Source organism: Pimephales promelas, chromosome 9 (assembly GCF_988280905.1).
Source record: "Pimephales promelas chromosome 9, fPimPro1.hap1.1, whole genome shotgun sequence".
Taxonomy (NCBI): domain Eukaryota; kingdom Metazoa; phylum Chordata; class Actinopteri; order Cypriniformes; family Leuciscidae; genus Pimephales; species Pimephales promelas.
This window is the reverse complement of record NC_142777.1, coordinates 33,357,611-33,385,268: the sequence shown is the minus strand read 5'-3', so window position 1 is coordinate 33,385,268 and position 27,658 is coordinate 33,357,611. Positions and strand designations below refer to the sequence as shown.

At 36.5% G+C, this 27,658-nt stretch overlaps 1 protein-coding gene across 5 annotated transcripts in view; it reads left to right on the top strand.

Annotated features, from left to right (window-relative positions):
- The window catches only part of slc44a1b (solute carrier family 44 member 1b), a 28,604-nt gene extending 5,816 nt beyond the window's left edge, over positions 1 to 22,788 (top strand). For 3 of the 5 annotated variants that reach the window (XM_039649068.2, XM_089135022.1, XM_039649069.2), the window contains exons 3-15: positions 715 to 857; positions 7,683 to 7,819; positions 9,932 to 10,025; positions 10,125 to 10,294; positions 10,592 to 10,681; positions 11,781 to 11,947; positions 12,036 to 12,222; positions 13,036 to 13,204; positions 15,061 to 15,217; positions 16,820 to 16,903; positions 17,035 to 17,172; positions 18,186 to 18,422; positions 20,367 to 20,890. In XM_039649068.2, coding sequence (XP_039505002.2) covers positions 715 to 857; positions 7,683 to 7,819; positions 9,932 to 10,025; positions 10,125 to 10,294; positions 10,592 to 10,681; positions 11,781 to 11,947; positions 12,036 to 12,222; positions 13,036 to 13,204; positions 15,061 to 15,217; positions 16,820 to 16,903; positions 17,035 to 17,172; positions 18,186 to 18,422; positions 20,367 to 20,702 — 2,109 coding nt within the window. In that variant the 3' untranslated portion in view covers positions 20,703 to 20,890. Of the gene's footprint in view, positions 1 to 714; positions 858 to 7,682; positions 7,820 to 9,931; positions 10,026 to 10,124; positions 10,295 to 10,591; positions 10,682 to 11,780; positions 11,948 to 12,035; positions 12,223 to 13,035; positions 13,205 to 15,060; positions 15,218 to 16,819; positions 16,904 to 17,034; positions 17,173 to 18,185; positions 18,423 to 20,366; positions 20,891 to 22,576 lie in introns of those variants that run through there. The other 2 variants (XM_039649072.2, XM_039649070.2) reach the window with 2 other exon arrangements.
- Positions 22,789 to 27,658: the final 4,870 nt, after the last annotated feature.

Genomic DNA, 27,658 nt, shown 5'->3' with positions numbered 1-27,658 from the left:
TTATTTTTTTTATTTTATTAGCAGATGGTCATATAAGTCACATAAATCAGGACTATGATGTGAAGCAGAAGTGGACTCTGCAGACTCGACAGTCTCTTCTCTTAATAAAACAATAAAATAACTTAAGCATAGAATAAATAACTGAAAGCAATAGTTTATGGCATTTAATTTATTTAGTAAAAAGCCATATAATACAACATTCTACCATACTAATTCATTCAATACTTTTTTCAGGATGACACTGCATAAATATTTTATGGCCCAGCTATTAATGACGTTTTTAATATGTGGGGTTTTGTCACCTTGTGATTTCTCTGGTCTTCACAAACAATTGGGAACATTTAGTTTAGCTCTATACGTCCCACCGAACTAGCTATTAACGCAACATCTCTTCCAATGAAAATCTGAGCAAGCCACGATTAGTCTCACTTGGTTTCTATTTCTGTGGTGTTTTGCGGGGTACCTCCACCCAGTGTGAAATCTCACTGCTTCAAATCCCGTTTCACATACCTGTATTATAGTACATTAAATATTTTCTGATTGGTTGTGATTGCAAGGATGCTGACCTTTGACCAAATGAAGAAACTCACAGGAATCACTTTTGTCGGTTTTGATGAATCCTGTAAATGTTTTAGGAGCTTTTCACACATCTTTGCCTGTAGTTATTTTAAACAAACACTGTCCATGATTCCTGCTAATTCACTCTCATTCCAGTGTGGCATCTGTGGGTTTACCATCGCAACTGGAGGGGCGGCGCGGCTCGTCTTCGGATATGACAGCTACGGGAACACGTGCGGCCAACGCAACGAGCCCATCGAAGGGGTCCGGCTGAGCGGTCTCGACCATATTGACAGAAAGTGAGTCAGCTCGCCTTTCATCCCTCTTTGTACACTTAGCCCGCACGCACCATCCCCTCACCTCCTCCTCATCCTCATCGCACACCAGTTTTTCTCCGTCGTAAAGTGGTCAGCAGTGAAATCAGAGCGCTCCAGCTCCTTGCCCTTTGATTATCACATCAATGCAAATGTCAAACGGCTGGCGTTTCACCTCGAGATGGCTGAGGACTATCTGAGCTACACACACAGTGCCTTGAATAATTCAGTACTGGCCCCGAGGACGGGCACTGTCACAGTGTGCAGCCCTTAATGGGTGCTAGCCTGCAGGAAAGACAGGTATTGCAGGCTATTTCATTTGTAGAGCTGTCAAATTACGTTTTTTTTTACTCTCCTGTGTGGTTGAACTGAATTGTATGTAGCTTTTTAGAGATGGGACTGAGATCTGACTCATCACAAGGCAGAGTGATTCATTTGGTGGAGTGAAGTTAATAATGGCTTGAAAATGTCTTGCTGGAGCTGTCAGAGAGATGGCTGTGTTGGCAGAGGGCATGCGGTTTACCTTTCTATTAAATGATGTCAAGGCTTCATACAAATGCAATTAGAAGCTTGTAAAGGAATATCTCTGACATTATTTACTAGGGCTGGGTAATAAATATCGATTTTTCGATATTAATCGATTCTCATTTTTACGAACCGATATCGATTCTTAAATCTCAAGAATCGATTAGTCATCCTGTTTCATTTGATGAATGGGACATTGTATCGCGGCTGTCCGCATCCAAAAATCGCAATAATCTTTGTCCTTTGTTACTATTGATATGAAACAAAGTCTCAATTTTCAAATTACGTCCATTTTCTTTAGAAATTCAAAAACATAAATAGTGTTTTGGCGCTGTGGCGTGAGATCACTCTGGCGCAACGCAAGAAATAAACATGAATGAGCATCTGAAAGTGAGTTAAAGATAGAGTACAACTTATCGAAATCCGTATCATGTCACATTGATTCGCTCAATCAGCGTTTCAACCGTGGAAAGACGTCAGTTAAACTAATCAATGTCGTACAGTATATCGTCATATTTACCTCATAAACCTCATACATAAACTCGTTAGTCAGCTAGAAAAAATAACTCCAGAGAGGAGAATTTTGCTAAATATACACCATATTACATATGCATTATAATCTTAATGTTCTTCAATATTTAATGCATATTTGAATAAATCTGGCAAGTTTTTATGACAGCCACAATTTAAATGTTTATATTTCATATAATCTTCTTATTATAAATATAAATAAAAGTGTAATTTAAGTGTTTGTATAACTACAAAACAGTTTATTATTACCTTCATATTAGGCTAATGAAATCTATAGGCTACAACTAGACTCCCATAGTTTACAGCATTAGTTAAGAGATTTGATTCCCTTGAGAAAAATGGCCATTTATTGTAACTGATATCCAAAATAATCGATATTGAATCGAATCGAATTGCAAGCTTGTGAATCGAAATCGAATCGAATTGTGAAATTTGTCTCAATACCCAGCCCTATTATTTACTCATTAACACCCTCATGTTGTTCCATACCTGCAGGACTTATATATATATATATATATATATATATATATATATATATATATATATATATATACTATTTACTTATATATATATATATTTCTTGCTCATCCAATGGAAGTCAGTGGGGTCCAATCTCACTAACCCCAAACTTTATGAAAACCAAGTTACAAAAAGTTATGTTTTATCATAACTAAACCCATATTAACATTTTTCCATGTTTACATATTCAGACATCTGATCCAGCCATGATGAACAACAGTGTGGACTGACTGTGCTACACTGGAATTTGCTAAACAGAGGTCATTTACATATACCGTAAAACTTCAAATAATAGCCCGGGTTTTTATTTTCCTAAATTGTTGAACTGCACCTGTTTGTATATGAGACAGGCCTTTATAATTTAGTGTTGAGATCTTGTTCATTGAGTGTAAGCCTAGAGTCTCTGATCTATAAAAAGTCTCCAAATGCTCCATATGAAACTGCGGTCTTTCGACCTTTTACTATTTTGTCAATTGATTTTGATTAATGTGCGTGAGGGAGAGAGAGCAAGATAGTGCTCATGTTGTTTGAAGACGTGAGAGTGTGCATGCGCGTCCGGCGCCCTATCAAGCGCAGCAGTCGATCTATTCTACATCACTCACCGATCAAAAAAGGCTTTGGCGGGACAAAAATTTGCTTTGGCGACCTCCAAAAAGTGGACGATCTGACGGGTTTTAGAAGATTAAATACAAACCGAAACTAAAAAAACAGACTATTTACCCAAACCTGCTGCCACACCAGGTGTGTAAAAGAGACGGGAATCATCTAAGTCTTATGTAGCCTACTGTTTTTTTTTTTTTTTTTTTACTCTACTAAAGCACATATTTACCATAATATGTATGAGATTTAGAAAACATGCTAAGTTCACAAACATGTTTCTCAGAAAAACAATGCTACAGCCAGTGACGTGTGTTCCGTGTCTGAATGTCTGTTTTATTTTGGACTGTGTGATCGCCATAGACAGTAAAAGAAATGGACAGAGCGACCCCATTGATTTCAACGGAGAAGACTGAAGCCCAATTTTTGCACTTCCTGTCTGATGTCTGAGCGACTGCGCAGGCTCAAACTGAGTGTGACAACAGTCTGACAGTTGTAAATGTTCTAGTAGCTGTGCCAAGCCAAATCTGAATCACCTAATTCCTCAAAAATGTTGTTGAAATATTTTGTCCCATTGCTTTTATGGGCTTCTCCCTCAACTTTGTGCATCCATGTCTAGGGTTGGGTATCGAGAATCGAGTATCGATTGGAACCGAGACTAACTTTTAGTTTTTCCCGGAATCGTTCAAAAGTTAAAATTTCGATTCCTAGTTTCGATATTCACAGTCCGCCGAGCGGAAGAAGAAACCGCTGAACAACACCAACGAAGAAGCGTCTACCGGAAGTGTTGGCATAACCACGCGAGTCGAACATGAGTACCTTGCGTCGGCGATCCAAAGTGTGGCTTCACTTTTCTAAAAATAACGAAATCTCGGCAAAATGCTAAATTTGTGACAAGGAGTATTTTTATAGAAGGATTATTTCCTTCAGAAAGGCCGTTGGTTAGCAAGGTTAGCTAAACTTTTTTGACCCTGCCACTTAAAAGAATCGGAATCGAGAATCGTTAGGAACCGGAATCGAAACAAGGAATCGGAATCGGAATCAGAATCGTTCAAATTCAAACGATGCCCAACCCTATCCATGTCCCCCCGATTGCCTCATAGACCGTAGAAGATTGCCTGCGAGCTTCTCCTCCTGTCTATATGGTAATGTCTCTACTGTGCGACAGAAAGTTGCGTAGTGATGAGGCCATAACGTAAGACACAAAGTAGTGGAGCATTTTATACATTGTCGTGTTTCTTTATAAATAAATAATGGACAAATTAAGTCTTTGGACACCTCAGATGTAAAGTTATTGACTGTCAAAGTGATGCCAAAATGAATGGGAGTCAATAGGATGCTGACAGCAGTGATGGTAGGCTACAATGGCAGCTCCCGGAAGGCTTCAACTTCTGGCTGATGGATTACCCCATAGATATGTATATAAAGGCTAGATGTGTCGTCTGCGCTGCTGGCCAATGGAGGTCGACGTCAGCACCTGGCGGCCATCTTGTCACAGGCAGCTCGCTCACTGGTAACATTGTTTTGATGTTGCATGTACTTTTTAAATCACCGTAACTTGCTCAATTTTCTACCGGTCTGGTTTGTTATAAACGGCTTGTAGTTATGACACTGCATACTTATGAATAATAAGTGTATAAATAAATAATCATCCAGAATTATAGCCACGTTAATAACGTTTGTAAGAAACCAAACCGTTTGTAAGTCCGTCAAGATAAGAGTATTTCTTACATCAGATACCACAGAGCCCGCCAGAAAGCCTGTCTGTGACAAGATGGCCGCCGGTGATGACGATAAATACTCCGCCGTGAGACATCTAGCCTTTATATAGATATCTATGGATTACCCCCTTGGTGATTGCCTTGTTTTTGCTTCTTTTTCACCTGTACTCTTTCAGAAGATGCATTATAGCGCCCTCTACCGCATAACAGTAAAAACACAGATTGCCGGAAATTTCTGTCAATGCCGGGGAAACAATGTTCCATCAATTATGAAAGATTCCGTAAATGGCAGGAAAGAGCCAACGTGTTACCACATACACTATACTTGAGTGCTAGAACAGCATAATATGCTGACTTCCGGGATAAGAATAAAATATTAAGCCTGTAAAATATATATAATTTTCATGTAGACAATACGGAAACGAAAATAACCACTGAACCTAATCTAACCCAAAGCTTGCTGCACAAAAACTGCTGACAACCTTTACAGCATGCAATAAACGATGAAGTACATGAGAGGAAAAGATGGACCAGAGATGGATAACGTGAGGGAGCGTGGGTAGTGGGAGCAGCCTGCTGGATCACGCTACTAGAAGCTGAGAAAGTAAAACTAAGCTAAGCGTATTAGCCAGATGAACTTTGCTCGGCTAACAACATTAGCTTGCTAAGTCTGCCTCCTGACACACACAAATTACATCCCAAGCATGTACTTTATCCAGTACAGCAATGAGTCTTGATGGGTAACCACTGGCCTAAGGAATTGGAAACTGGAATGAATTGTATGTATAGGTACGTTAGGTAGAGACTCGTATTTCCAATGAGGCGAGCCTAGGTTGGCGACGTGTGTCTGTGTATAAAGAGAGAATGATATGGAGGGTATGTAGTTCTGTGGTAGAAACAGAGATAAAGCTGTAATATGAGGAAGATGAAAAGAAATAAGCATTCACATCTTCTAGGTGCTATTTACCACATCTGTCTCTTTTATAACAAGATTAAATGAAGTAATTACTCCCAGCTATATGTTGTAATAGGATACGCAAACACCTGGACACGTGCTACATCACACACAGGCAACATGATGTGAAAAAAAAAAGTGAAACGCCAACATAAATCGATGCTTTTCACAAAAATGTATTCTGTAAATGGGCAACTGACATAATTTTACTGTCCTCAAAGGCTGTAATTTTAAACTCATATTCTATCAAGACTGGACAGCAAAGAACATTTTTATCATAAACATAAACATGTGCTTTGTTTTGTTTGTAAAAATTGTAATTGTACCCCTGAAGAACTGTGAAACAGTATATCAAAATGAGTTTGGGGTCTGTAAAAAATGATATTGTCTCAGTCTCATGTTCACCAAGGCTGCAATAAAAACAGTAATATTGCAAAATATTACAATTTAAAATAACTTTTTTTCTCTTTGAATGTATTTTGAAATGTAATACATTTTTCAACATCATAACTCTGATCTTCAGTGTCACATGATCTTTCAGAAATCATTCTAATATGCTGATTTGCTGCTCAAGAAACATTTCTTATTATTATCATCATTGTTAAAAATAATTGTTGCGTAATATTTTTGTGGAAACCATGATGAATTTTTTTTTCTTTGCTGGCATTTATTTAAAACAAACACTTTTTATCAATTTAAAATATATTCAAATAGAAATTTATTTCAAGTTGTAATAATATGTCTGTTTTTTACCATATTTTTGATTAAATCAATGCAGCTTTGGTAAGCATTAGAGACTTCTTTAACCCTAAAACCGTATTCTGGACAAATGTGGGCAAAATAGTTTTGATTTATTTTTTAAAAATACTTCCCTTGATCTGAGCGGTACAAGACTTGGCTACTTTTCCTAAGTTTGCCTCCTGAACACACACACACTTTTTTGACTCAATTCTATAATGTTAAGTGGGTGAAATGGGAAAAACTGTAATTTAGAGCATTCTAAAATAAGCCAAAATAAGACACCAGGTGACAGTAAAGTCACTTCATCTTTAGGTTTTAGCTCTAAGAACTTAATGGAATGATATTTTAATGTAGTTAAATTAAAAAAAAATAAAACATAAAAATAAGCATTATTTACATAGAAAATATGGTACTTTTTGAAGTAAATCAATTCAAAAATACCCCCAAAATAAAAAAAAAACACCATAAATGGATAGACAAAACTTTATCGAAGACAGTGATATAACATTTATAATAAATAAAAATTAGGATCACACCTGAGTCCTCTGTGTCCACAATTACAGGATTAAGGGCTATAAAGTGAATACGGTTTGAGGGCTACAAAACATTCTTAACAACCACAAACTTTTTTCAGTGTATTTTCTATGTAGTAAATTAAGCCTTTATAATAAAACAAGAAATTCAGTAGAAAAACTGTAGTTGTAGTTTGCGAATGCTATATTCTTGTCAAATCTTTTCACATTAGACTCCCCCGAGGACAGGTCTGGGCTCCGTACAGTAAACCTCTCCTATGACCAGGCCGTTTTGACAGGATCTGTGCTAACGCTGAAGTGCTCTTTCCTCAAGCGCGTGCGTCCCCTGCTACTGACAGTCTGTTTTTGTGCCGAGCACACAAGACAATGGGTCCCTCGTCCCCGCGTGGGCACCGTGCCCACTTCACACCACAGGAAAAGATGAAGTAAAGCCACAGCCACAGAGGAGGATTGGCTTATAAACAAGCTCTCAGTTCCCCTCTGCCAAAAAAACTGGGCTGAACGGTCCTGTGACGAAAAATATCTGCTGTTCAGAGTTGATCTTTATCGCACAATGCTGTGTTCTAAGCCCCACTGTGGTACTTCATGTAATAAACATCTTGCTTTGGTATTTCATTTGTCATCAGATTTGAGGTTATGTACTTTTCCTGTCTTGAAAAATGAGAGTTTGGTGTGGTTTTATTCACAGATTCGTCTTTTTCCTGGATCCATGCAACATAGACATCATTCAGAGGAAGATTAAGTCCATGGCGCTGTGCGTGTCACTATGTCCTACCGAGGAACTGGCGACTTACTACGACCTCAAGAGGTTTGCCATGATGAATGGTGAGTTGATCACCCAGTTAGCTATTGTGTAACGTCATCGTCACAGATATAATGCCAGGACATCTACCCAATGGGAAAGACAAAGGCGTTGCTTATATATGTGGTTATGACCCCCAGTCTGTGTCTTTACATTCTTCTTTTCTCAGGGGCTCCAACAAGAGCAACACACACACACACACACACACACACACACACACTCAGATTTCGACATATGTTCCTGTCGGGCACAGACCCGGTTGAGTTGGCTAAACAAAGGTTCCACTGACCCATCTTGCTGTAGGGTCTCTGTTGTTTACAGTCCAGTCTTGCTGTCTGTAGGGTTTGACACGTTCCATCTGACACCAAGCGGGAATATGAATGACATCATTGTTTCCCACTCAGAGACATGGACTTTCTCTGCGTTTTCTGTGCATCTGCTTAAGAGGACAGTTCACTTCATATTAAATACGTAGTGAGTTAACTGGATTAATTAGTGACCTTAATATCTCCTGTTGATAGCTGATATCAGTTATTTTAGTACTATTTATGTACTGTTATATAGCACTTATGTTTTGAAGTGGATTTTATTTTTATACTTTTCAATTTAGTAATATTGTTCTGCACTTTTTTAAAAAAATATTTCTGTTTAGCTTAAATTTATCTTAAGTTCAATTTTAGTTTAAGTAATTTTTGTACTTATTTCAGTTTAAGTTTAAAAATGTTTTTTCATCTAAAATATATTATATATTTTTAGTTGATTACTTTGAACATTAGAAATGTCTTAAAGGAGTAGTTCACTTTTTTAAAAAAAACTTTTGCTGATAATTTACTCACCCCCATGTCATCCAAGATGTCCTTGTCTTTCTTTCTTCAGTCGAAAAGAAATTAAGGTTTTTGATGAAACATTCCAGCATTTTTCTCCATATAATGGACTTTATTGTGAACCAAACGGTTCAAGGTCAAAAAGACAGTTTCAGCGCAAACTGTTGAAAGGGCTTTAAATGATTCCGGACGATGAATAAGGGTCTTATCAAGCGAAACGATCGCTCATTTAAAGAAAAAAAAAAGTTTTAAGTTTTATAAGCTCAAATGGTCGCCTTGCTCTTTTCTGTGATGCGCGTTCATGACTCTCCTGATCAAACTCGTTCATCAAAATGAACAAATATTTTTTTGTGTCATTTGGTTCATTCAACGAACGAAATGAACGAATTGACTCAGAAAAAGATTTGTTCATTTTGATAAACGACTTTCAACAGGAGAGTCACGAACTTAAAATTTGTTTTTCTTTTAATGAGAGATCGTTTCGCTTGATAAGACCCTTATTCATCGTCTGGAATCGTTTTGAACAGTTTGCACTGAAACTGTCTTTTGGACCTTGAACCGTTTGGTTCCCAATGAAGTCCATTATATGGAGAAAAATGCTGGAATGTTTCATCAAAAACCTCAATTTCTTTTCGACTGAAGAAAGAAAGACATGGATATCTTGGATGACATGGGGGTGAGTAAATTATCAGCAAAAGTTTTTTTTAAAGTGAACTGCTCCTTTAACTGTCACTTTTGATCAACTGAATGTGTCTTGAATTATAGAATGAATTTCTTACAAAAAAAGAAAAACAAAGTCTTATTGACCCCAAACTTTTGAACAGTATGTGTTACATCCCCATATCTATTTTTTTAGAGCAATGTTTATTTTAATTTTTTTCGTCTGACCATTTTGGTCAACCTGATTAAAGCTGGTTGACTTTTGAATTGAGCTAGTCAGGTCACCTAATGAAGCTTGCTTCCTCTTATTGAAAGTAATCTAAACTTATTGTTTTGACTTATTGTCCACCTTAAAGGTATCGTTCACCCCAAAATAAAAATTCTGTCATTATTTACTCACCCTCAAGTTGTTCTAAAAAATTAATGGAAGTCATTGGGGGCCAGCAACTGTTTGGTTACCAACATTCTTCAAAGTATCTTCTTTTGTGCTCAACAGAACAGAGAAATTCATATAGGTTTAGAACAACTTGAGGGTGAGTAAGTGACCATTTTAATTTTTGGGTGTACTATCCCTTTAAGTTGGCATGAGCTAGCATTAAAGGGGTGATGTTGTGTGTATAATGCAAATGCCTTTTTTTTGTTCTCTTTTAGCATCTGAGCTTTGTTCGTATGAGTTACCTGGTCATAAGTACCCTCAACTTCCCGAGCGCTTCGAAAAGTGTCCCAAACTTCCAGTACCAGAGAGGTATGAAACAAACTCTTGACAAACAAACTCTCCCTATAAAGCGCGGCTCTTTTCCCCCTTGATCTGTCCTCTATCCTCTGGCCTTTTCTATCTCTGCAGCAAAGCTCTTCCAGTGTTTAACCGCTGCACGCCTGTGGATATCTCCTGCTATGCTAAGTTTGCTGAAGCGGTGGTCACGTTTGTCAGTGATAACAGCATGTTAAACAGGCTGATTGCCGGGGTGGCGGCCAGCAAAGAGATCATTGTTGGGCTGTGTCTGCTGGCGTTAGGTAAACGTCTACTCTCTCGGGCTGCTGAGATTACATTTTCTTACTATGTTTTTACCTGTAAATGGATAGTTACGGTCCCTGATATCCATATAAAATCAACAAACAAGCATCTAAATATAAGGCTCACTATAGTAATTATTGCAGTGTTCTGAGCCACTATCAGATGGAGGCTTAAGTATTCCATCATCCCTTTAAGAAACAACATTTGCAACATATGGAAATGAAATTCCATAATACAATATTTTTCGATTGAGAATATCTTAATCTGAATTTGTTCCTGTTTTGTGCATGCTGCAGTTTTGTCTATGATCCTCATGGTGATCATTCGTTACATCTCTGCTGTCCTGGTTTGGATCCTCACTGCAATGGTGGTTCTGGGTTCTTTGGGCAAGTCTGCTTTCTTTGATCTTTTCTCACCTCCTGAGCTGAAAATAACTTTCTTTCTTTCTTCATTTGCACGTACTCTTACACAATAGCACAATAGCGCAATCTGATCAATTAAACAGTTTAGCTAGTTGTCAAGGATACATTTGTGATCATATGAGCATCACACAAAGTGAGCCGTTTTTAATGATCATGTCGGTCTGATATTTGATTTCATTTTATTTGACTATTTTACTTGGTTATATTTTAATTGGTTCTATTATTTTTAGGGCTGTCAAACGATTAATCGCGATTAATCGCATCCAAAATAAAAGTTTGTGTTTACATAATATATGTGGGTGCACTGTGTATAATTATTTTATATATATAAATATTAAGAAATATTTTCATGTATATACTGTGTATAGATTTATATATTTATATAATTTATATTATATATAAATATTTTACATATAAATAATATTTTTTTCTTAAATATACATGCATGTGTGTGTATTATTTATATATAAAATAATTATACACAGTGCACCCACATATATTATGTAAACACAAACTTTTATTTTGGATGCGATTAATCGTTTGACAGTCCTAATTATTTTATATTTTATAATTGTGATATATTTTTATATTTAATATTGGTAATTAACATTGTTCTTTTCTATTGTATTTTTGTTTTATTTTATCATTTTGTTCTATTTTATTTTATTTAGTTTTCTTCAGTTTTATTTTTAGCTATTTTTCTCAAACAATCTATTATTTGCTGGTTTCAAAACTACTATTATCTATTATAAGTACAATTATCCATCTTAAAACTGTAATTTACGTATCGTTTTTATAGTTTTTGATGCCTGTTTTTACTTCCATTTCCAAAATTTAGTGCAAGTTTGTTTTTCAAGCAAAAATACGACTAAACAATATAGATTTATAATATAACTCTTCATATGATCATATTGACTGTCAGCCAATATTATTATTATGTATCTGTTCCAAAAGGATGCACAGTCCCAAACAAAGGTGAATCACCATTAACACAGTGTTTTATTCTAGGCTTACACCTGTTTTTGCAGTGTTGAATGTGAATTTGGCTTGCGTTCTTTCTCAGGAGGCACCAGCGTTCTGTGGTGGTTATACATAGACTACCGAATGACGATGAATGAGACCATGTCTAAGGATCTGAGGGAAACAGAAGAACCCAACGGTGGCATGAAACCCACCAAAGACTACGCTCAAGGACTGCTCATCTACGCAGTTTCAGCAACTGTGTTCACTGTAAGCTCTCCAAGAAATGAGGATATGAAATATGGCTGATGTTTTTGGTTGTGTCATGCTGCAAATGTCCCTCTTTCTGCTCCTGCAGGGAATATTGTTGCTTCTGATGTTGTTTATGAGGAAGAGGGTTGCCCTGACCATCGCCCTGTTCCACGTGGCAGGAAAAGTGTTTATCCACCTGCCACTGTTGGCACTGCAGCCCTTCTGCACCTTCCTCGCGCTTTCTCTTTTTTGGGTTTACTGGATCATGGTCCTCCTCTTTCTCGGCACCACTGGTGAGATGAAGATGTCTTTGGGTTTTAAAGGGATATTTAACCAAAAAAGTCACTTAACTACCCTTATTTTGCTCCTAAATTTGCTTCTTTCTTACATAATTTTTTATTAAAAATTAAAAAGCGGCGTTAATATTGTTTTAAAGGAGTAGTTCACTTTAAAAAACACTTTTGCTGATAATTTACTCACTCCCATGTCATCCAAGATGTCCAAGTCTTTCTTTCTTCAGTCGAAAAAAAATTAAGGTAATAATTAAGGTAAATAAATTTTCTCCATATAATGGACTTCAATGGGAACCAACCGGTTCAAGGTCCAAATGAAAGTTTCAGTGCAGCTTCAAAAGGCTTTAAACGACACCAGACGATGAATAAGGGTCTTATCTAGGACCCTTCAAGTCATGACTGGAAAAAAAGATTTGTTCATTTTGATGAACGGGTTTGAACAGGAGAGTCACGGACGCTCATCACAGAACAGAGCAAGGCGAGCATTTGTGCTTCTAAAACTTAAACTTTTTTATTTATCTTTGAAATGGCCGATCGTTTCGCTAGATAAGACCCAACTACTCCTTTAACTGTTTCATTTTGTTTTCCAAGGAATGGAATGGAATGATTTGAGGGTGGGCAAATGTTGTCAGGATTTGCTTTGCATTGTTTTTTTTGTCAGGACATAATGTCTACAACGCTTAAAATAGCCTTTTAACATTTACGTACTGCTGCACAAATTAGCCGACTTTGCTCGGGCACCTTGTTTTCATTTTGATGGTGTATTATTATTGCTAAAAGTTCTTTAAAAGCAAAAATCTGTCCTGTCCACAGGGAACCCGGAGAAGAATGAGGATACTGGGCTGGTTGAGTTCAGGCTCACAGGAGGGCTGCAGTACATGACCTGGTACCACGCAGTGGGATTGATCTGGATTAGCGAGTTCATCCTGGCCTGTCAGCAGATGACCGTAGCCGGTGCTGTCGTAACCTACTATTTCACAAGGTCTGTCTTTTAAGTGGAAAATGTTCTCAAATGCAACTGGTCAACATTGTGTTGTTAAAGGTGCAGTAAGCCATTTCTGAAAAACGAGGTTGAATGAGGATCGGGCCGAGCAGCACGACACGCTTGTAGCCAATCAGCAGTAGGGGGTGTGTCCAATCATAATGGGCTAGGAGAGAGGGAGATTTGAACTGTAGAAAGAGAGATGGCTAAGAGACATTACAAAAGAGTATATCTGGAATATCACTGGAAAATGAAGCTTTTGTAGAAGAAGAGCTTTTCAAGTTTTTCAGCGCTGGAGAATCCCGAGCAGGAAGGCCTGAAATCGGACGCTGAGGTTGCAATTTTACCATTAAAACAACAGCTATTATTTTGTAATACTATATTGGTTTACATTATTTGAAATGACTTTGAATAATCTAGGATAAGTCCTAGTCTATAATTTCATTTGTCTTCTACTAATCCTGCATTCAAGGTATTGTTCTTAAAATAGTCAGTCAGTCATGTTTATTTATAAAGCACATTTAAAAACAACAGCTGTTGGCCAAAGTGCTGTAAAATGTATAAACACTTTAAGCCAGAATCATAATTTGGGTGTAAAAGAACGTAACACTGAGTATCGTCTGCGTAACAGTGGTAAGATACATTATACTTAGTAAAAATACAGCGGAAGTAGGGCTGGGTATTGACACAAATTTCACAATCCGATTCGATTTCGATTCACAAGCTTGGAATTCGATTCGATTTCGATTCGATTCAATATTTATTATGTTGGATATCAGGTTTATTTTTTACAGTTAGAAAGTTATATGAAATATAAACATTTAAATGGTGGCTGTCATTAAAAACTTACCAGATTTATTCAAACATGCATTAAATATTGAAGAACATTAAAAATTATAATGAATATGTAATATGGTTCATATATTTAGCAACATTCTCCTCTCGAGTTATTTTTTCTAGCTGACTAATGAGTTTATGGTCGCATGTTTTTTCTGAGGTAAATGTGACATTACATGTTTACAAGTTGTTTTACTGACGTCTTTCCACGGATGAAACACTAATTGAGCGATTCCTTGAAGTTGTACTCTATCTTTTAACACATTTTCAGATGCTTGTTCATGTTTATTTGGAGCTGTAACTGGTATTATTAAGGTGGAAGAGGAGATCATGTGCGTTCCTCGCTGCTGCTTCTCTAGAGCTGAGCCAGAGCGATCTCACGCCACAGCGCCAAAAATGCTATTTATGTTTTTGAATTTTGTAAGAAATTAGATGCAATTAGAAATTTGAGACTTTACTAATAATAGTCATAATAATAATAATAGTCACAAAGCACAAAGATTATTGCGATTTATTGGATGGGATGTGCTATACAATGCTCCATTCATTCATCAAATGAAAACAGGAAGGCTAATCGATTCTTGGGATTTAATAATCGATATCAGTTCGTAAAAATGAGAATCGATTAATATTGAGAAATCGATATTTTTTACCCAGCCCTAAGCGGAAGCATGTATAAAGAAAATAAAACAGCACCCAGGATGGAGCCCTGCGGGACCCCATATTTAACTTGTTCACGAGTTGATAAAAAAACTGCCTATCTCTACTGAGAAGGTTCGGTCCTTTAAATATGAAGCAAACCAACTCAAAGCACAACCTTGGATCCCTATTTGCTGTAAACGATTTAAAAGAATATCATGATGGAGAGTGTCAAATGCTGTGCTAAGATCCAGCAGAATTAAAACAGCACATTTACCAGAGTCGAGAATCAGAAATAAATCTTTTTTTTTTTTAAATCATCACAAATAGCTCACAACTATAACTGTGAAAGAGGAGTAATTTATTTCATATCCATTCAGGGACAAAACCAAACTCCCGCTGACACCCATCCTGTCATCAGTGCTGCGTCTGGTGCGGTATCACCTGGGCACCGTGGCCAAGGGCTCCTTCATCATCACCCTCGTCAAGATCCCACGACTCATTCTCATGTACATCCACAACCAACTCAAAGGCAAGGTAAGGTCACAGCTCACTTTACGTATCCTTCATGCATGTTTATGCTTATACCAGGCAGTTTCCATTAGCACAAGAAAGTCCTTATGTTGTGCTTGGTACAATTACATCAGTGATTAACTAATGCGATTTATTATTGTCAGACTGTACGAACATGATCCTCGCTGTAAGCCATGTCACACTGTAAGATCTCAGTTGTCATAAATGTCAGACTGTACGACAGTCAAGACGTGTTAAAAACAGATGCATGCGAGAAAACTTGTCTGCAGTTTTACATCATCAGTCAATGACGCGTTTGGTGACGTGAGCTGCCTTGAAATGGTTGCTACAAAGAAATCTCAAATGTTATTTTTGGTCATGCTTTTCTTGAAAAATAAAGACAATCAGACGGTCGTCTTAGGAGAAGCCACACTGCTGGACTGTGAGTCAAATCTTCTGACACTGCCAGAATTTCGTCGGAGATCAAATTTGAAAATCTGTCGGTGAACATGTCAAAATAACTTTCAAAGACTTCAGGTTTTAGTCTAGGATCAGAGGATTATTTTATTTTAAATTTGTCTCAGATTGTAAAACATAACCTGAGAAACACTTTTTTGGTTGTCCTTTCATGGTAGAGACATGTTCTTTCAGTTTTATGCATATACTATTATAGTGTTTGTTCATATTATTTTAAATTAGATTTTATTTTTATATTTTAATTTGAAAGTTTTAGCAATTTTGTGTCCGGTTTAATTTGTTGTTGTTGTTTTTTTTTTCATTTTTTTTTTAAATATGTATATGTGTTTTTTGTTAATTATTTATTAGTTTTAGTTACTAGAGATTGGCATGGGGTACTTTCCATAAGATAATCTCTCAATGCAAATCAAACCAGCTATTAGGCTAACTGAAATAAAACCATGCCAATCTCTAGGTATGGTGAAGGGTGTGTGATGATGTGGGGTTATTTTAATTCCAAAGGCCATGGGAACTTTATCAGGATCCATAGTATCCTGGATCCATGAAATATGCCTGCCTATGGGAATTTTAACGTAGGGGTGTCCTGACTTATGCACCCTGTATTTCAAGGAAGAACATTTATTTATTTACGATACATTATTCATTCACAAAGACAATTGGTGTACTTAAAGGTTGGATTTTTCCTAATTTTTTAATCGAGGCATTACGATAAATTTCCAAAAGACTATTTTTTTTATTCCTCTTTTTAGTCAACTTTATCATGGGTGTATTCACTTATGCTAAGCAGTGTATACTGTAGAATGGCTTAAACTGATTTTTTCAGATTACTTTTCTTGTCTGAAAACTTTTTTCTAAATACTTGCTTTGGTATTTTCTAGTGTCTTGGGTGGGTATCTATCTTTTGAAGTTAATACCACAAGCTATTTATTACTGTCCTCTTGGGTTCCACTTTGGTGAACTGTCGTTTACTTGATATATGGCTAGTGATCTTGGGAATATAATGAACTCTAATAGATATCAGCACCAGCTTTATAGAGGCAGATTTGGAGCATTGAGGTAGTGGCTGACAAATATGCAATAGAAATGCACTGTGGGTAACTTCCTGTGCGCTTGCTCTGATTCTGTTCCATGTTACGCGGCGCCCCACAGGAAAACGCTTGTGCGCGCTGCATGCTGAAGGCCTGTATCTGCTGTCTGTGGTGTCTGGAGAAGTGCCTCAACTATCTGAATCAGGTAGGTCAGTTAATGAATTATTACAAATTGATGTGGTGTTTTTAATATGCTCTATGACAAACCATGTGCAAATCAGCCTTTAAAGATTTCAAAAGAACTGTGATCTATTAATTCTTGTAATCCGTTTCTAGAATGCTTATGCAGCGACGGCCATAAACAGCACCAGTTTCTGCACCTCGGCACGTGATGCCTTCATGATCCTGGTGGAAAACGCTCTTAGGGTGGCGACCATCAACACCGTTGGAGATTTCGTTCTCTTCCTGGGCAAGGTGAAAGACAGAGGAGTTTTGATAGTAGTAGTTGAATATTTTAAGAACTATAAATGATGCAAGATAAACTCAGTGTGTAAACCAATATAGTGTTACAAAATAATAGCTGTTGTTTTAATGGTAAAGTTTCATTTAGTGGTTTGAGGAGTGCCATTTTCTTTTGTAAGTTGCCATACACTACCATTCAAGTTTGAGGTCAGCAAAAAAAAAAAAAAAAAATCACATTCTCTTCAATTTATCATTTATTTGATCAAAAATACAGTAAAACAATTGCATGTGTTGCATATGATTACAATTTAAATTAACTTTTCATTTATATATATATATATATATATATAATTTTTTTAAATATATTTAAATATATATTCCTGTGATAAATTATTCAATTTTCAGCATAATTTCTCTAGTCTTCAGTGTCACATGAAACTTCAGAAATCAATAAAAAAAAATTCGAAATGCAGATTTGGTGCTCAAAAACATTTCTTATTATTAATGTTAAAAACAGTTGTGCTGCTTAATATTCTTTTTTGTGAAAAGCGTGATACATTTTTTTCACGATTCTTCAACGAATAGAAAGCTCAAAAGAACAGCATTTAATGTATGCTTGTTGAATTAAAGTGTTAATTTATTGTGTTAAAAAATCTTACTGACCCAAGACTTTTGAATGGTAGTGTATGTCCTACATCCAGCATTTATTAATGATAATAATAATTCTGTTAAAGTAATGAGGCCAGATTTAGTTTTAGGTTATATTTCTAATTTTAAATGATTAAATTGCTGCTAAAAGTTTATTTGTCAACTTTTATGGCCTCAAACAGACATGAACTATAAGTCGAAAGCTTGCAAAATGTGTACTCATGCTAACACAATGTTACTGGTTAAGCCGTTTCTCCATCTTTCTGATCTTTCTGAAACTGTTTTACCAAGAACCAACGTTGTAAACCAAAATCTTTCCAGTAGGATTTCTTTCTTGGTTGTTATAGCTGCTAATTGAGCGTTTGGGTGCCATGCAGATCCTGATCGTGGCGTGCACGGCGTTCGCTGGGGTGTTAGCGCTGAACTATCAGAGAGATTACACCGAGTGGGTCCTGCCGCTCATCATCGTGTGTCTGTTCGCGTTCCTGGTGGCACACTGCTTCCTGTCCATCTTCGAGATCGTAGTGGACGTGCTCTTCCTCTGCTTTGCCATCGACACCAAATACAACAATGGCACACCTGGGAGGGAGTTCTACATGGACAAGGCCCTGATGGTGAGTCGACGCTGAAGACTATCTGTGCAATCTCTCCTTCTGTCATCATAAATAGTCTCAGTGTTGAGAGCGCACTTGCCATCTGAGTCACGTTTCTGATTTGTGTTGTAGCTTCGTTCGTTCTTTTGAATGCGGGCTCTCCGCTGGCCTGGTTACGTTAATATTTTAAGATTCAGATGGTGTCCCAGATATTCTCTCTTGGCAACTTTCACCTTTTATTTTGAAAAGCTGGTTGATTTTGCAAGGGGGAAAAAACTCGCACAAGGCTGGTTTTATGAAAGCGTTCTCCTTTTCACATAGTCAGCCAAATCGTGTAGCCAACAGCTTTGTGAAATCAAAAGAGCCTTGAGGTGCTGCACAGAATCACAGCCCTTCAGATATGCAAAGTCAACCGTAAAGTTTGTAGCACAGCAACTGCTTTTCTTCTGAGAGCTGCTTTGGTTAAAAATATGTGTTCAGACTGCAATTACTGGCATCAATTCAGAACGTTTTTATTTTTGGCGGGAAAGCTGTTTTCCAACTGCACATTGAGCTGTGCCCTAGTCTGCTTGAAAATGCTCTTCTGGTGTAAGAAATGTGGAATACTATTTGCAGTTGTTTTGAAAACGATCTGAAAATTCGTTGCTATTTGTTACGCAAAATCGTCATTCAACAAGGTAAAGTGGAAATGATGAGTTGTTTTACTGGAATGTAAATGTTTTTTAGAAGCAGAGCTGAGCTGGAAAACAACATTTTCAACAGAGATTTTCAAAATATTAACTTTTAAGTATTGTAAATAAAGCTTTGAATAGCTTTGTGGGGTGGTGATGGCGCAGTGGATAAGACGCATGCCTTTGGTGTGAGAGACCCGGGTTCGAATCCACTGTGAGACACCAATGTGTCCCTGAGCAAGACACTTAACCCCTAGTTGCTCCAGAGGCATGTGACCTCTGACATATAAGTCGCTTTGGATTAAATGTGTAAATGTAAATGAATAAAATTGAAGGTCTATAATTTTGGTTCCATTTGAATTTGGATAATATTTTCATAATAAAAAAAGCTTTTTTTTAAAGGTGCATTGTTCAAGTTTCTGAGTTTTTGCAGAACTATGCCCCCTCTGGTGGCAAGCGAAACTGCAACCGGAGGTGTGGACCACACGCACGCTTGTGGAAAAAAGAAAAAGAAAAGAGTCATCAGTAATTCCAGTTGTATTTACTTCTCGAACTATTGTCGGTTTGAAACAAATTTGCGTAATTCCAGCCTATGGTCTTCATTGGCTGCCCGCCGCGAACCGCGTCTACGTTGACCTCTAAGCATTGTAGTTGCAGCTGAGACCGGATACGACTGCTGCGTGTTTTCGACATGAGAAGAAGCCGTTTTCAGCACTGCGAAAGCAAATCCACATTCACTTTCAAAGGAAATCTGACCAATCAGAGAAGAGTAGTCTCGTGAACGCGCATGACGTCACGCCCAGTCTCAAATTCCGTCCCGAAACCCTCTTATTCGGATTATAGAGGCAATCGCAGTGATCAGAGAAGGACTCATTCAGCCCATCAAGCAATTGTTTAAGCATGTATGGGTTAGAAAAACGGCTATTTTTAACATGAAATGTTGCGCAATGCACCTTTAAACAAAATGTTTAGTTTTAGTCGATCATGCATCAATATGTTGTATAATTAAATTATAATTCATTTTATTCTCAATTGTGATTTTCATTACTGTCATGAAGTAATTTTATTGTATTAAATACTGTTAGATATTATTTTATTAAAATATATAAAAAGATAGAGGACAGTAATGAGAATTTGGGAATTAAAACATGATTAATTATCATTAGAATGTCTTAATTCTTCTTGCATAAATCAAACATGAACTCAAACTGAGAAATGGTCCATGGAGCCGAGAGTGAAAAAGCCTCTTGGTGTTCGGGACGGTAGTTTGATTTCTTTCTTTTATCTTCTGCAGGAGTTTGTGGAGAACAGCAGGAGGTCAATGGCGATGGAGGAGCGGGGGCGCAGCAAGCGTGCCCGTCCCAAGGAAGAGGTAGAGTTGACGGAGGTTAAGGCCATGGTGAGTGGTGATGTGGGTGAGGCAGGGGCGGAGTGGAAGGAGCTCCAGGAGTTCCACCTGTACTATCTGCTGCTGTGTGTGCTGATGGACTGGGCCCTGACGGAGCATAACCTGGTGCTGTGCCTCACACAAGACATGATCATCTTCCTGTCTGTCTGCCTGCCCACCTCCACCCTCTTCTTCCTGGTCACAATGCTCCAGAACACACCTGTGGCTGTTGCTGCATGCTGACTAACGCTTCCTCACCTCCTTCTATCATTTCATCCATCTTTCTATGCATCGCACTAACAGAGCATGAGCATCTATTTTTCTATCTGTGGATTATTTTATTTTATTTTTTTTTCATTCCATTTTTTTGCCTCCTCTTTTTATACTGACTGTCTTGAACTCATATGGCAGCTATAAACTGTACTTGTATATCCGTGGCCTTAAAAACACCGTGTTGCTCTTCGGAGGAAAGATAATTGAAACTGCCGAGCTGGAAAAACAAGAGGAGGAGAGCAAGGGAAAGACTTTATCTTTCACATCGATGGTCATATTATGATCTATAATATAAAAGGATTCTCCACAATTCTTAACTCAGACACTTAACCCTTGGCTTACTGGATAAACCACTGCAAATCGTGAGTTTAAACACCCAAACTATCAAAATGACTATTGGGTCAGTTTAGTTTGTTTAGTAAGATAATATTGGGACTGACTGTATATGGGTCGTTGACGGGTTCTTTTGTGTGACATGCTATTAAAGGAGTAGTTCACTTTTAAAAAAAATTTGCTGATAATTTACTCACCCCCATGTCATCCAAGATGTCCATGTCTTTCTTTCCTCAGTCGAAAAGAAATGAAGGGATTTTCTCCATATAATAGACTTCAATGGGAACCAAACGGTTTAAGGTTCAAAGACAGTTTCAGTGTAAACTGCAAACTCTTCAAAGGGATTTAAACGATTCCAGACGATGAATAAGATTCTTATCAAGCGAAACGATCGCTCATTTAAAAAAAAAAAAAAAAAGTTTAAGTTTTATAAGCTCAAATGGTCGCCTTGCTCTGTTCTGTGATGCACATTTGTGACTCTCCTGTTCGAACTCGTTCATCAAAATGAACAAATCTTTTTTCGAGTCATTTGGATGATTCAACGAACGAAATGAACCAATTGACTTGGAAAAAGAATCTTTTTAAAGATTCTTAAAAAGAAGCCATTTTCAGCACTGCGAAAGCAAATCCACATTCACTTTCAAAGGATATCTGACCAATCAGAGAAGGGTTAACCAATCTCGGTTAGGCAGGTTTAGAGAAACTGAATACTTTATCAAACTATTTTACTGTGAGAAATGAGGTGATGCTGCTATGTACATTGCAGCATCACCTCATTTCTCACAGTGAAATGAGAAAATGTAAAAAAAAATAGATTTTTTTATTTTTTACTTTGGATTCATTGTATTGTAGGAGACCTCCAAAACAAAATTAGGAGCCTTTAAAATAACATTTTAGTGGAGCTTAAAAAAACTACAACTTTTTTTTTTTTTTTTTAAACCACTAAAATATCGTTTGTCACTCCACAAGATTATTTAAAGGGATAGTTGGCTCAAAAATTAAAAAAAAAAAAAAAAAAAGTCTTATGTTGTTCCAAACATAATCATAGTATGAAAGTCTATGGCTGGGCAAAAAAATAAATAAAATACATTCAAAATGTTAGTTTTTGGGTCAAACATCTTTTTACATGAACTGCAAGAAAAATAAATACATTTCCTTACATATTTCCTTATTTAACCCTAAACTCTTGATGTTGAAGAATTTCGTGGTCATTTTAAAAAAGTTCACATTATTTGTCAACTACCCATATACTTTCTGTGTTCCTGAAATCTGTTGTTACTTATTAATATTGTTGGTGTGTTTTAGAGGGGAGAATCTGGTTTCAAGATTGCCTTTACCATCCATCATAACACCCTCTCAATAAGCATGGCTTCTCACACCTGCTTTTTGCAATGCTATTTGATGGCATTCTGCTCCTTGAAAACTGATGAAGTGGACTAACTCCTCACGATCCAGATCAGATGAATGGTTGTTGGTTTGTTTGGGACTAATGATGTCTTTCTTTCCCGTAGGCTCCCGGGACAAGCTCTGCTTGACCAAAATCAGCCCATGGGACTTTTTAAAGACATTCCAAAATGTTTATTTTTACCAATGTGTAACATGTTTACTATGGTTTCACTCCAGGGAATACAATATTTTAATAAGAAACTGTAAAAAAATGAAATAACAATGTAATGAAGCACTTTATATTGGAGCGCTGCATATTTTAAAAAGCCTGATGCATTTTTCGTAGTGATGTCCTTTTTATAAGACTAAAAAAAAAACAGTTGCCATCTAGTGAAACACAGTATTAATAATGTCTAGAATCACTGTTTTTATTGTCAATTTTTTCATAACAAAATTTTCTTTGCGTTTATGAAAAACCCACATACTGCAGTGCAGCACTTGTTTTTTTCTTTTAATCCAAACACTGAAGCATCTATGCTTTTTATTTCTTAATTTAAAAAAAAAGAGAGAGAGAGAGAAAATGCTTGGTTGTGTTATTTTACTAAAATAATGTTACCATGCTTGCAAATGAAGTCTGGGGGCCTTTCACTTCTTTGTACAAAGATTGGTTGGTTGCTTTCCCTCCAATGATGTTGATTTTTAGTTAGTTTCTGAGTTGTGATAAAATGAGGTCATTTTTTCCTGCTGTGTCTGTTAGTACTGGAAGAAACTGGGTTGGATTACCTTAAACTGGGAGGATGATAATGATAATGGTTTCTAACTACAATCCACAGTTGCTGTAACTATGTAACTAGTATGAGTGACATTTACAACAAAAAGCACAAACGGAAACAAATATATTACACAACATGGTGATTTCACCTGGTCAGTTACACTACCAGTCAAAAGATTATTTTTTTCTAAGTCTTATGCTCACCAATGCCACTTTTATTTGAACAAAAAAATACAGTACAACAGTAATATTGTGAAATATTATTACTAGTTAAAATAACTGTTTTCTGTTCAGATGTAATTTATTCCTGTGATGCAAAGCTGAGTTTTCAGCATCATTACTCCAGTCTTTAGTATCACATGATCTTTCATCATTCCAATATGCTGATGCTCAAGAAACATTTCTTATTATTATCATTGTCAAAAACGGTTGTGCTGCTTATATTTTTGTGAAAACCATAATACTTTTTTTCAGAATTTGAACAGCATTTACTTGAAATAGAAGCATTTTGTAACATTTTAAATGTCTTTACTGTAACTTTTAATCAATCGAATGATTTCTTAAAGGAGTAGTTCACTTTTAAAAAAAACTTTTGCTGATAATTTACTCACCCCCATGTCATCCAAGATATCCATGTCTTTCTTTCTTCAGTCGAAAAGAAATTAAGGTTTTTGATGTAAACATTCCAGGATTTTCTCCATATAATGCACTTCAATGGGAACCAAACGGTTCAAGGTCCAAAAGACAGTTTCAGTGCAAACTGTTCAAAGGGTTTTAAACGATTCCAGACGATGTGCGTTCGTGACTCTCCTGTTCGAACTCGTTTATCAAAATGAACGAATCTTTTTTCGTGTCATTTGGTTCATTCAACAAATGAAATGAACGAGTTGACGCGGGAAAAGATTTGTTCATTTTGATAAACGAGTTCAAACAGGAGAGTCACGAACGCACATCACAGAACGGAGCAAGGCGAGCATTTGAGCTTATAAAACTTTAACTTTGTCATTTTTTTATAAAATGAGTGATCGTTTCGCTTGATAAGACCCTTATTAATCGTCTGAAATCGTTTAAAGCCCTTTGAACAGTTTGCACTGAAACTGTCTTTTGGACCTTGGACCGTTTGGTTCCCATTGAAGTCCATTATATGGAGAAAATCCTGGAATGTTTTCATCAAAAACTTTAATTTCTTTTCGACTGAAGAAAGAAAGACATGGACATCTTGGATGACACGGGGGTGAGTAAACTATCAGCAAAAGTTTTTTTTTTTTAAAGTGAACTACTCCTTTAATACGCATAAGAGACTAATTTTAAAAACATAAAAAAATCGTAATGATTCCAAACTTTTGACCGGTAGTGCATGTAGAAACGGTTTGTTAGCTAAACAGCATCCGTCAAAGAAATGCAAGGCTACTCCTGTTCGTAAATCAGCAGTGGGGCAATTCTGGTGCTGTAATGTGGCTTGAACATTGTCTTTGGTCGTTAAAGTAACTTGACTTTGCCTCATTTGACTGAAATTGAGTGCATGTGTATCTATGATGGTGATCCACAGCACAAAGCACTGATCTCTCTTTGGGTGCAATGCCTTATCCATCCTGTAGGAGTAAAATGGCACAATGTTGCCTTTCCTACTTTGGGAGATATGTGCTAATGTTAGCTTTTAAATAGTTTTGTAGATTTAGCTTTAGAACAAGTCATTTCAGCTGTTCTCTTTTGCTTTGCAACCCATGGAGAGTGTGGTCGCTTTAAGCTACTGAGAGTTCGAGGGGCACCGACTGCATCAAACTTAAGTCTTCCTACTTGTGTATCTAGAAAGGAATCTTGAGAGGAAAAGTATCCTAAAGGAAACATCATTTTATTTTCTGCTAGACCGTGCGGGAGGAGGAGAGTCACACACAACTCGTATTTTGCCTTAACCAACTGAGTGAATGTCGCCCCCTGCTGGATTACATAGACTCGGAATTGAAACGGTTCATAAGCCTTAAAAGATCTAGATCTAACCATTCACAGTATTTTAACTAACCCATCGAATGCCAGAACGTGGTATATATGGCCGAGGATCTGCAGTCTTTTGGGTTTTTTTTCTAACAAATGTCAGATTTAGCAAAAATGTCTGTGATGTGTGCAGTTTTTGTATGGATGTTTTGAACATGTCATGTTACATATTGATAAATATTGACTGAGGAATAGTTTTTTTTTTTTCTTTATGATTTTTATTCCGTGTTTTCGTGTCTTGCATTGGAGGGAAATGTTGTGAATTGTGTTAAAATGAAGAGTTGTTGTTTGGGGAGGGTTCAGAAATGTACTTATGAGATATTAAGAGCATGAAATAAGAAAAAAAAATCTTGGAGATTTAACATTTGCCACTCAAAACTTATGCTGAAAGCATGTTAAATATTGCACTAAGATGGCATACATTAAACACAGAGATGAATTAAAGATATCTGTAAAACATTTATAGTTAAAATCGTCTTATAGCGCATTCAATATAGAGATGTTTCATAAAGAAAATCTTCTCGGTCAACAAAATTGTCTTGACGTTGCAGTTTCTGGTTACGCAACCAACCCACAGTTTTGGTAACATTAACTTGATGACTGAACAAATAGGTTGTGATTAAAGATGAACGGTGGAACTTGCCTTTTAGGGTGAATCTCACAAAAACATCACCCCAAATAAAAAAATAAAATAAAAATAAAAAAAGAAATGATTTTGCATGAAGAACATTAGAACCATTAAGGTTATTTGTAATTGTGACACTATTTTCATGAGAATCCCGAGTGATAATGTGCTTAATTTAAAGACTATATTTTTTATTATTATTTTACATAAAATTTTTATTGAATTCAGCACATATGTGCCCTAATATGAGGTATAAATGCAATGTAGAACACACGCGTGTGTAGGTGTAACCCTTTAGTAAACTTATTCCATTATATTATTATTTTTTATTAATACCGATCTTGACAATTGTGCTTAATTGTCATTCAATAATGTCACAATGCAAAAAATGTTTTGTTTATGCAAAATAAAAAATAAAAAAAACTCTAAATGAACTTAGGGATTTAGGCCTAAAAAAAAAAAAAGTTTTTGTATGGATACCAGGATCTTTTTGGCCTCAAACATGGTCTTTGGCTCTCCACATTATATTGTCAAATGTGCACATAAGGTAATGTAAGCAGTGCACAAACTCTCTCTTTTGCTACCTGATTAGCTTTTGTTTTGTTCATAGCCTTTTTTTCCCCTCTTTAAATCACAGAAAGCATCTCAGTAACAGCTGTGATCGCTAGTCCTGTCAGTGTGTATTAGAAAGAGACAGACGAGCTGTGCTTAGAGGCAAGCAAGTAAAACCCATAACCACACACACACACACACACACACACACACACACTGATGACCTGCATGCTCCTGACAAGGGATTTTTCTAACTCTTTAAAACAATGAGCCATTTTTGTAGGAACGTGAACTGTTTGGCATTAGAGTACATGTGACTTAACACTGATAGAACAATAGCTTTATTATGCGACAAGCCACTGTTTTTATTTTTCGAGGTGAGATTGTGAGTCCGTTTCTCCTCTTTGTTTTGGGAAACTGTGCTTCTGTTCGTCACACAGGGGGGTAGGCCGATACAGTCATGGATAGGCAATACATCAGTTTACTCTTCTGGTGTGATGTTAGCTATTAGCTCTTACCTGCAGTAAAGTTGTTTGTAACATTGAACTAAGTTTTTGTTGATTTGTTTGATTTTTATATTTATGATTTCATATGTATCCTGTTTTTTAAAGTAATAAAATGGGGGAAAAAATGACTGTTTCTTCAGTGTCAGCTGATCAGACAGACTTTACACTGGGGTTTCACCAAATATAAAGACAAAGTGGAATGAAAAACAGTTTTAGATTTATTATGTGCATGTTTTCTGGATAATATTTTGGTTTGTAAATTATGCATGAGGCTGATAACATGTGCATGTGTTATATACAGTAGCAGCTCTTAAAAAAAAACTAAGTTTCACAACTTAAATCAATTGTTTGCTGAAGGGGTTACATATACACTACTGTTCAAAAGTTTGGGGTCATGAGATGTTTTAAGTTGCCCTCAAACCGTATTCACTTTATAGCCCTTAATCCTGTAATTGTGGACAAATGTGGGCACAGTGTGATCCTAATTTTTATTTATTATAAATGTTATATCACTGTCTTCGATAAAGTTTTGGCTATCCGTTTATGGTGTTTTTGTTAATTTTGGGGGTATTTTTGAATTTATTTACTTCAAAAAGTACCATATTTTCTATGTAAATTATTTCTATGTAAATGAATTACTATGTAGTTTTATTTTTTGATTTTGTTTTTAGAGCTAAAACCTAAAGATGAAGTGACTTTGCGGTCACCTGGTGTCTTATTTTTGCTTATTTTAGAATGCTCTAAATTACAGTTTTTCCCA